Source organism: Sorghum bicolor, chromosome 3, assembly GCF_000003195.3.
Source record: "Sorghum bicolor cultivar BTx623 chromosome 3, Sorghum_bicolor_NCBIv3, whole genome shotgun sequence".
NCBI classification, from domain to species: Eukaryota; Viridiplantae; Streptophyta; class Magnoliopsida; order Poales; family Poaceae; genus Sorghum; species Sorghum bicolor.
In genome coordinates, this window is record NC_012872.2 from 2,737,045 (window position 1) to 2,747,538 (window position 10,494).

A 10,494-nucleotide genomic window follows, 5' to 3' on the forward strand; every position below is an offset into this window, starting at 1 on the left:
ATACAATGGTTAAAATGAGTACCATGACATGTGAAGCAATGCGTATGTTATCAACAGAACGAGCATCAGCATCAATTAAGGAGAATATATGGAGCTCAAATGAACTCATGAAAAATCCAGAACAATTGGGCAGCCAGGAGTTTGATGTGGATCATGTTCCCAAATGCTGTCTCTAGAGAGAAGAACCTCTCTACTAGCAGCATTTTGTTTAGATACAGCGAATAACCGATGGTTGACAGAAATCTAATTTAAGAGGTACAACAACAACCAACAGAGAACACCAACAGGCATCCGCATGGCCTTACTCCTACAAAACTACAGCTCATACTATCCATGATCATTTGCTTGGCAAAAGAATTGTGCCAGGGAAAGAAGCTGAACCATTGTTTGGAGCGGGCTTCAAATTGAGAATGGAAGTGATGACATTGTATATCTCCACATTCTCAAATGAGGGCACAGTTCTACCACCCTGAAAACGTGGTCCATGTGCGGCAAATATGGTCCTCATTGAGAAGAAGGCATTGTCATACCCATGTGCCCCTCCACACTCATTTTTCTTGGAGTGTTTCATCTCAATCTTATACCCTTCCTCCACCAGCCCGATGATTGGTGGGATCCTGTAACTCTCTGAGTAATGTAGGCGAGTAGGCAACTCCTCTTTTAAGTACATCTTCAAATATTTCCCATTCTCCACCTTCCCAGATCCAAGTCCCTCATTCATCTTGGCCACGACCTCAGCTGGAGACACACCATCTGGTGGCCTGATTGCTAGCAATGGCGTCACTGACAGAACCCAATCTGACTTCAACTCGATCCATGGAGCCAACTCTTCGAGAAACACAAGCTTTGTGTCACAGGTCCCAACCATACCATGATCACCTAGCAATATAATGTTCACATCCTCAAACACTCCCCTCGCCTCCAAACCAGCAATGAGCCTCCCGAGCATCTCATCGATATGTACGACCGCATCAGTGATTGCCGGATCGTCAGGACCCACCTGGTGCCCCTGGTGATCAGGATCCTCAAAGTACAGCGTCAGGAACTGTGGCATTTGGTCAGACGGGAGATCGAAATAGCCAAGGATGGTGTCGACCCTCTCCTCAAACGGCACCGAGCCATTGTATAGTTGGCAGTACTTCTCGGGGCAGTTCCAGGAACCCTTCTTAACCTCCGAGCCCGGCCAGAAGAATGTGGCGGCCAGGAGCCCCTGGTTGGCAGCGGTTTCCCAGAGCGGCTCCCCGAGCCAAAACTTGGGATCGTGGTTTCGCATGTTGAAGTAGTCCCCCGAGATGGGGTCGGGGAAGTAGTTGTTGATGATGCCGTGGGAGGAGGGGTACAGACCGGTGACGATGGAGTAGTGGTTGGGGAAGGTGAGCGTGGGGAAGACGGGGATCAAGCCCTCGGCGGCGGAGGTGCCATTGGCGAAGAGGCGGCGGATGTGCGGGAGCGGGGCCTTGTACTGGTACCCGAAGCGGAAGCCGTCGGAGGATATGAGCAGCACCACGGGCTTCGGTAGCTTGGAGAGCGGCCGCGCCGCGGCGGAGACCGCGGTCACGACGGTGAGGGCAGGGGTCGGGCGGAGCAGGACGAAGGCCGCGGCGGCGACGAGGACCACGGTGAGGAGAAGCAGGAGGCGGGGGGCGGATGAGTGCTGGGGTGCGGCCACGGATGAGGAGAGTAGAGCGGCGGTGGGCCGCGGCGAGTCGCCGGGGGTCCGGACCTCGACGGAGCGGGGCGGAGACGCCATCGGCGGGCGATGCTTCGGCTGCTGGACTTGGGAAGATTGGGAGTGGACTGGACTGGATCTGGGAGAAGAGCGTGCGGCTGGGCGGCTGCGCACCCAACGTGTTTGATTTAAATGGGCCCCCAGCGTCTCCTCCGGCTGGAGAGAGCCCAGGAATTTACGACCCGTGGACCAGTTTGTTATTTTGGTGCCCACGCGACGTGGACAATGCCGTGCATATCTGTTCTGGACATTTATTTATAAATTTTTTTATTATCAATTAAATCAAATCAAATAAAGCTTGCCTACTCCAGAAAATCTCAACGCAATTGAAATATGTTGGAACAAAAAAAAGTTACAAAATGAACACTACTAGTTATTTTTCTACACTTGGGGTGGTATTGTTTTCTTCTTAAAAAACACACGTACATATTCATATACACATGCATAACATAAAATACTCCCTCCATCCAAAAAAATGCTATGAAACGTTCTGGCTAAAGTTTTATAAATTTAACTAAAATTATAAAAATACTATCAATATTTGTATCTTTAAATAAGATAAATCTCAACTAACTTACAATTTAAAACGGATAAAGTATTTTGATATGGTATAAAGAACATGTGGATTTGTATGGAAAACAATATTTTTTTTCTAGGACTAGGAGAAAAACATTCATAACTTTTTTTTTACTAAAAAACAACAATCAGGCTCCTGTGGGTCGTTGCCCTCCTGGACCGCTCGATGCACCTACCCGAGACCCATTGTGCACTTGCACCGGTTGCCATCCCTCTCTGTCGAACCGGGCATGGATTGGGTTCCCGTCCACGTCTAGCAGGCTCTGGAAACTCACGTTCCATTTTTTTTTTAAAAAAAAGAACTCACGTTCCCGTGTCGCGCAACTGGCACCGGACTGGACCCCGTCCCGTACGGCATCGCACCCCCAACCCCGCAGCCGCAGCCGCAGGCCGCATCTCCCTCGCGTGCTCTGCCCTCTGTGCCTGCCCATTCGTTGATCCCATCGGCTTCCGCCGGCTTCCCCTTCCCCGATCCCCTTCCTCCTCCGATCCAATTCCGCACCCCGCACCTCGCCGCCGCCGCCGGCCATGTCCAAGTACGGCACCATCCCCACCTCCTCCTCCGCGGGCGGCGGGGTGTCACTCGGCGGCGCCTCCCCGCTCGACTTCATCTCGCGCGCCAAGGCCCGGGGCGCCTCGGCGCTGGCGACGCGCCGGCCCTGGCGCGAGCTCGCGGACGTCCACGCCGTCGGCCTGCCCCCGAGCCTCGGCGACGCGTACCTCCGCGTGCGCGCCAACCTCGCGCACTTCGCCATGAACTACGCCATCGTCGTGCTCGTCGTCGTCTTCCTCTCCCTCCTCTGGCACCCCGTCTCCCTCATCGTCTTCCTCGTCTGCATGCTCGCCTGGCTCGTCCTCTACTTCCTCCGCGACGAGCCCCTCGTCCTCTTCGGCCGCGTCGTCGCCGACGGCTACGTCCTCGCCGCGCTCGCCGTCATCACGCTCGGCCTCCTCCTCCTCACCGACGCCACCGCCAACATCCTCTCCTCGCTGAGCATAGGCCTCGTCCTCGTCCTCCTGCACGCCGCGCTGCACAAGGCCGACGACAACGCCGCAGACGAGGTCGACCGCTGGTACGCGCCGGTGTCACAGCAGCCGTCGCACTAGGTGTGAGATCCTCACCTCTCCTTGATTGTCACCGTTACTGCTACTCTGATGTATGATGATTTGTTAATGTGTTCCTGTCAATTGTCATGCCGTTGCACGAGCACAAATGTTTACACATACTGCTTTGCTATGAATGATTCGGTCTTAGCGTTGCTTCTCTGCTCTTTCCACGAATTTTAGTTGTCTTGTATCCATCAGATAGATTAGAGCAGCCGTTTGTGCAATTGGAGCTCCAATTCATACATGCCTGTGACTTATGTGCAGTTGTGCTGATTTTAAGAGCAATAGTTTATAATTGTGCTGATTTTAATCAGTTCCTTGAAGGATAGAATTCCATGGTCAAACAGATCGCCTCTCCATCAAGGCTTTCCTATGCTATATCGTCAGTCGCTATCGTTCCTACACTCATCGTAGTCTACGAATTCCCCAAAGTGATGATTGATAGGCAGCTCCGTTTCGAACATAGATTGAGACATCTTGTATTTCTATGTATCGGGTTTGTCAATACTTTGTAGAGAAAAAGTGAAGAAACCTCCAAGAGACTGCGCAACATATCAGAATGAGAAAAATTTTAGTACAATGAGGTTCAATTGAGAATATGCGGAGACAGACTGTGATTCCAAGCACTTGTCACCTTCTTCTTAACCTTACCCAACCAAATGCATTCAAAAACAGTTCTAGCAATCATGTCATCCATTTCACATCTATCTATAATATATTTCTCCTGGTCCCTATTGTTTTGCCAATTTTATATCTCTTTATTATCAGCTTGCCCTAAAGGTCATTTAAAGTGCCAGCCAAAAGGGCATGGACGTGAGGCAGCTGTTTTGGGATTGTTGAATTGATAAACCTGGACAAATAGGGTGTACTAATTTTATTGAGAGTTAGTAGTTTGGGAAGGAGTTGGGGGCAGCTCCTTCCCTACTTCTCCTGGCATTAGGAAGGTACAGCTAACCTGTCACTGAATTGAACCAGCTTAGGCCCCGTTCGTTTTCACGGGAACTATTCCCCGTCACAGATTTCATTCATAAATTTGTACTAGATAGGAACTGTTCCGCTCCATTCCCGGTCTGTTCCTACGGAAACGAACATAGCCTTAGCTGTTAGGTGGGCTGAATCCTGACATGTTGCATAGGGGATCAAATCTTCAAAATTAGAATATAAGCTCATTCCGTCTAGTTTCCATGAGTGCTGACTTGCTTGGAGAAGCATTTCTGTTGTTCTAATTTCGTTTTTCTAGTTCCTAGCTGTCATTTATTTCTGGGCCTATTAACCAGATTTTTTTGTCGTGATGATAGATGTGCATTTTGTATTCCAAATTCATTTATTCAGTTCCTAGCAGCCATAACTTATGAAACTTAATAATTAGATTTTTGACGTACTTTTCCCTTATTGTGATGGGCCATTGCATTCTTACATCATGAAAAATTATACTGTTCAAATACATTCTAGACTTGCTTTAAATCTTTAACATCCATCATGGTCATGGTGTCATTTATGCTTATTCTCTTTTTGCTGCAGTCTGCAGATATATTTCTGTGTTATGATGATTTCCTAAGCAAATACATTTCTTCAACCCTTGCCTAAATTTATGTTGAGGGTGAAAGTAGTCTGTTACCACTGATGTTTAGTTACATACTTTTCTAAATGTGCCATAATGTCTTCTTTGTTGAAGACTGACACTAATAACCCAGGAATGAAATGTCAGTAATCTCGTTCCTGAATCCAGAGAATTGTCTTATCGAATTTCATTGACCTGCTCTCATATTACTATTAAATAATGGATCACATAAACTTTGTTTGATCGATCACCTACCAAGCTGACTTAATAGATGATAAATAAAACAAATCCATGTTGCGCATAGCATTCCCACTTGAATCTTCCAAAGAGGAACAGAGTGACCTGGTAATGGGCTCAGATTCTGCACTTGCTCTTCTCATGTTATAGCTTATATCCAGTAGTAAACTGAGACAAATAAAGCAAAGATAATTATGACACAACAAAAAATAGCATAAGTGGTTGGGAGCTTCAAAATTTGAATACATTCTGTTCAATCTTTTACGATATTTCTCTTTCTGTTTTCTCACTAAGTTTAGCACTCAACAAACCAAATTTGAGTTTTGAAGACTGAGAGAAGTCCTATCTGTGTCTTGCAGGTTCTGAATGTGGCCATTCTGCGCCTTGTTGTGATCCTGTTCCTGTCCTGACTCCCTGTTTCCAAGTATTCCTCCAGCTGTGCAAGTTGGGCCATCCCCATCTCATCTGCGATGAAGAACCTGCCCCCTGTTGATTGTGATTCACCTGCTGCCGGTTCCATTGGAAGTTTTGGATCCAGCCACGATGCAGGGCTGTTAAACCTGTTCTCCACGCCCACTTCTGTGACCCGTTTAAAGCGTCTCATTCACGTGTATCAAATCCGAACTGAAGTCTAGTGTACATTTTGAGTTGGAGAAATGTGATGCCAGGGACCTGTGTTCAGATTTTATCGACGCCATGTATGTAGGCAAGCAATGTTGATATTTCAAAACATGGTTTTATTGTACGTGGTGTCTTTCAAACATGGTTTTGAGCATGGGAACCTGGGAATAATAATAATTTATTTATTTTATAATTTGTATAAAAAGTTAAATAAGATGAATGATCAAACAAGATACAAAAAAAAAATAAAAAACGTCACTTATTTTGAAACGGGGAGGAGTAACTATGTGGGATTAGGAGGATTGGGCCGTATCCCAGTTGGTTCGGCTGGGCAGTTTTACCAAGTGCTCCCCGCCCCCCACCCCCCAAGTGGGAGATCTCGCGCGAAGGCGGCGATGCCTCCCGGCTCCCATGCTCCCAGCGGCGGTCGCTGACCTCCGGCCCCGTCGACCAACACACCCCTCACACGTCGAAATTTTACACATCAGAAATTTATACCCTCTTTGAAATTTTGCTTTGAATAAGATGTCAGCTTTTTGTAATTTGATGTAATGGAAGTATTTATCTCCAGAACATGCATGCTTGTCTCATCGTTATGTCAGACTAATCAAACTCAGCAAAGCACGACACAGTCTGTTGCAGTGTGCAGAAACCTCTGTAATGAGTTTATTGCCCGTTGCATTGTTTATAGTATGATATACATATATGCTGACAAGCAATGATATTTCAAGAATTCCTGGCTTTAGCAATACTTTATTTCAATCTTCTCTGGTACAAAATAGCTCACCGAAAACTAACATAGCACACATTAGTTTGAAGTTTAAACTGTATTTCTCATTACCAATGCTCAGCTAACTCCTAACTTTCCAGGGTTCAGTAGAGTACTTCTGTTTTGAGACAGGTTCACAAAATGTACAAGGAAAGTGGACTGGACTTTTGGGAAGGCCAGTGTGGTTGTAAAATGAGTACTCTTGTAAAAGCAGATGCCTTCTTGCTTATTCTCCACTGCCCAAAGTGTTGCGCTTATTCAGCTTCTATGTCTAATATTCTCCTCAAATATTCCAATTGTTCAAACTCACCTTGTAGGTCCTCCCACTGTAATGGAAACAAAATAATCATGGTAAGTCTCAGAACAAAAAGAAAACCTTTCAGCTATCTGACGGTTAATCTACTGAAATTCAAGCCAGAGCCCAGTGTACGTCCAAATCTTGATGAGGGGTGGTGACATATTACGCTACTCCTTGGTAACAAAGTTTGTTGAGAGTTCGTGCATCAATGGAAATTGTAACACAATGCACATCAGGTGTGAAGTTTAGAATGGAATTAAGTGCGTGTTGAAATAAACGCATAGTGCTTTCAAGCAAATTACTTGTGGTGCTTTGATTCGAAAAAAAAACTTTGTTACTAATTTCTAATGTGCGTAAGTTCAGACTTTTTATTATGAAACTCTGGTTTGAAAAATCCTCAGGGTACATGTTATGGTGGCTGTTATGGCTGTTGGGATTGGGAGAGAGTTGAGGGGAGCGACGGCGACCGCCGCACTACAGTACCCGTGGAGCTACAGTACTGTAGTGCGAGGGTGAGAGGCCGGGTGGGGACCTTGCCCGTGGCCGAGCCAAAGAGAAGTTTTTTCCTTCTTAATTCTTGCTTGATTAGATTGATACATCTCTTCTACTTATATAGAGAGGTTTACTTGACTTACAAGCAAGGCTTACTTGACTCCTAAGTAAGCGACCCTTATCTTTATCTCTAACTAACCCTAACACTAATGAGCTATGCCGCCAACCCAGGCCCAAGAGGCCCCAAACATACTCTAACAGTACAGTAGAATACTCCAAAAATAATTGCAAACCATAACCAGTTTATAGCAAATTCATAATGGCTACTGATTAGTGTCACATATGACCATGAGCATATGACTAACCTCTTGAAGAGACAAGGAAACCAACTTCCACCCAGAAGCAGTAATGTAGCGTCGTTTAAATGCTGTGTGGCCTAATGGTGTACCTGCAAAATCAGCACACTTCATTAGTTTCTTCTTTGATATTTCAGAAGGATGTTGATGAAAATGTCAGCCTGTAGCTCCATCAGGATGGCACACAAAAGCAACAGAAGCATACCTAAATTCCTAGAGAAGTGTGTTGGCCCATCTATCTCAAATGCAAGCTTCTCATCAACTAACACGGCATCAACAGTGTAACCATCGATTGCATATTCTCTAACCCACTCATGCCCTGTACTATAGAGAAGACGGCCAACCTCCTTTTGAAATGAAGAGGTTGTCTTCTGATTGAACCTTTTGCTCTTTCCAGCTTTTGTTACTTTCTCCTCAAGATCACTTCTTAAGCACAGTCCAAGATCTCGGTATTCAAGCTTCAAAGACTGGTTTGCCAGGTAAACTTGTGAAGCAAACATCATGTCTTCTCTATACTGATCGGAAACTCTTTGCTCTTCGAATTGACTCAGAGTTTTCCACATATGTGAAAAGAATGGACGGTCCATTTGCCCAATGACAGCATAGGACCAAGCAATATTCCCAACCTGATCTCGGCTGAAGTTCAGTGTACGGGCACTGCTAGTGCTACCATCTTCTCCACCAGAAAGTTCTTCTTCTGCTGAACTCTGATGCGCGCTTGATTTTAAATCAGATACATGGCACTGAAAACTGGTATCGTTCTGAAAAGCAGTATCCAGTGCATCAAGCAGGGGATGGGGGCACTCATTTAGAGAAGCACAACCCCACAAGAATTGAGCAAGCTCTTGCTCCTTGAATGTCTGCAGTATTTGTGCAGCTCTCAGGGCCAGTGCTGAAAAAAGCCCCGGTGCTGATTGGCGCATGGAAGCGAATGCTCCTGCAACATTGGCAACGTTCTGTGCATTGAAGTCTTGAACCTTGGACATGGCCACATCAGCTATCCGATCCATCTCCGGCAGGTATAGCAGGTCACCACCAATCTTGGACAAAGCCCAGGCGATGTTGGAGACACCCTGCGGCGAGCACTCTGGCAGGGCCACCATGGCCAGACCCACGAGCATGGACATGTCCCTCTGGCGTGCAAAGGCAAGCCGGTGCGTCTGCATCATGGACACCGCCTCCATGTTCCTCGCTATGCGGTGGAGCGCAGTGGCGATGTTGAGCGGCGTGAGCGGCGAGGGGCTGAGACCCTTGGCGACAGCGGTGATCACCTCTGCGGTGAGGTCCAGCACCTCGTTGGCAGTTTGCGCCTGGACGATGGAGCGGTTCAAGGACACCTCTTTGCTCCGGTTGGAAGGTGCGGCCGAGAACCTGGACAAGGTCTGGACGAAGGTCTCCCTGTTTCTCTGGCGCTTTTCGTCGAACATGCCGTCGGCGAACTGTGCGACCCGGAGCTCCAGGTCGTCCATGTTCTGCAAATCATCAACGACATCATCGTCGTCATCTTCGTCTCCCTCTGCGTCATCCACCTGCTTATTGCGGCGCTTGAGCTCGGCGGCCGCCTTCTTGAGTTCTTTCTTCTTGGCAGTCTTCTTCTTTTTCTTCTTCTTGGGCGGTGACACCATCCGCTGCAGCGAGGGCGCGAGGCCCCGCTCCTCGATGGAGCGCAGGGCAGAGCGGCGCGCGCGGACGCACCAGTCGGTGGCCTCGGCTGGGAGGAGGTCCTCCTCATCCTCGTCCTCAGGCGTGTCGGGGGTCACCGCGCTCGCCCCAAGAAAGTCGAGTTGCCACTGCGGCGTGGCGTCGGCGCGGTCCTCGGAGACGGCGCGGGACGGGAAAAGCGGGAGCTTTCCGGGGACCCTGCCGAAGCAGCTGAGGTTGGGCTTGGTCGCGGAGTTGAGCAGTACGGAGAAGCTGCAGATGCCGGTGCTGCCTCGGGGAAGGGCGAGCCCGAGGGGTATTGCAGCTTCCATTCCTGCTCGGCGTCGGCTGCGATCGGGAAATGCGCCGCTTCCGGACGTGCTCGCCTCGCGCACAGCCGCGCTACACAGGATAAGCTCCTCGCCGTCACAGCCTCACACTTGGTCTCCGCTGCCACCGCGCTGGGCGCGCCGATGTGGCCGCCGGAGCCTCGTCGGAGCGCACGAGATTGGGAAGATTTGAAAGGCTTCAGCGGAGTTCGCGCGACCCGTGATGTGATAATATTGGATAAGGCTGGAAAGCAACGTACGGCCGCGATGCACGCTGTCGAACCAAGTAACGGGCAGGATTGTGCTGCTTAAGGCAATCTAGCGAGCTCTGATCCTCAAACTCAATTTTGAAAGATCAACTAGATTCTTATTATCTACTCCCTCCATATCTCAAATTATAAGTCATTCTAAAAAACTTAAAAGATCAAAATATTAAGTTTAATCAAAATTACGTAAAAAATTACAAAAACTTATAACATTAAATAGATATACTATGAAGAACATAATAATATTTAGTTAGTATCATAAATATTATTATATTATTATATAATTTTGATCAAACTTGAGATATTTTGACTCTTCAAAATTCTTAAAATAACTTATAATTTAAGATAAAATGGATATCTCTTAAAAATGAGACATACAATATCGCCTCTCATGTGACTCCGCTCCTATTATGCCGCCTCCTAGACGGCTCCTCCCTTCTCAACGCGCCCCTCCCTACCCTCAACCATTGTCCTAGCACTGGCCTCGCCCTTCCTCTGCAATGCTACTGCTT

General features: G+C 47.6%; 3 protein-coding genes across 3 annotated transcripts; 1 reads left to right on the forward strand and 2 right to left on the reverse strand.

Moving 5' to 3' along the window:
- On the reverse strand, positions 46-1,836 carry LOC8084339 (ectonucleotide pyrophosphatase/phosphodiesterase family member 1). The gene has a single exon (XM_002457137.2). It carries the CDS (start codon positions 1,748-1,750, stop codon positions 338-340), a length of 1,413 nt encoding a protein of 470 aa, XP_002457182.1. The 5' UTR covers positions 1,751-1,836; the 3' UTR covers positions 46-337.
- LOC8084340 (PRA1 family protein F3) lies at positions 2,629-5,991 on the forward strand. Its single transcript, XM_002454961.2, has 2 exons — positions 2,629-3,412; positions 5,570-5,991. The coding sequence occupies exon 1, from the start codon at positions 2,834-2,836 to the stop codon at positions 3,410-3,412; it is 579 nt and encodes a 192-aa protein (XP_002455006.1). The 5' UTR covers positions 2,629-2,833; the 3' UTR covers positions 5,570-5,991.
- LOC8082831 (RAP domain-containing protein, chloroplastic) lies at positions 6,468-9,930 on the reverse strand. Its single transcript, XM_002457138.2, has 3 exons — positions 7,952-9,930; positions 7,756-7,838; positions 6,468-6,926 (listed from the first exon to the last, which is right to left on the reverse strand). Exons 1-3 carry the CDS (start codon positions 9,717-9,719, stop codon positions 6,855-6,857), a joined length of 1,923 nt encoding a protein of 640 aa, XP_002457183.1. The 5' UTR covers positions 9,720-9,930; the 3' UTR covers positions 6,468-6,854.

What these genes read in the sequence shown, in the direction of transcription:
- LOC8084339 (XM_002457137.2), bottom strand. Translation starts at nt 1,750, where the DNA reads ATGGCGTCTCCGCCCCGCTCCGTCGAGGTCCGGACCCCCGGCGACTCG.
- LOC8084340 (XM_002454961.2), top strand. Translation starts at nt 2,834, where the DNA reads ATGTCCAAGTACGGCACCATCCCCACCTCCTCCTCCGCGGGCGGCGGG.
- LOC8082831 (XM_002457138.2), bottom strand. Translation starts at nt 9,719, where the DNA reads ATGGAAGCTGCAATACCCCTCGGGCTCGCCCTTCCCCGAGGCAGCACC. An exon ending in ACACTTCTCTAGGAATTTAG is followed by an intron (nt 7,839 to 7,951) that starts GTATGCTTCTGT and finishes CTGATTTTGCAG; the next exon opens with GTACACCATTAGGCCACACA. An exon ending in TTTCCTTGTCTCTTCAAGAG is followed by an intron (nt 6,927 to 7,755) that starts GTTAGTCATATG and finishes TTTCCATTACAG; the next exon opens with TGGGAGGACCTACAAGGTGA.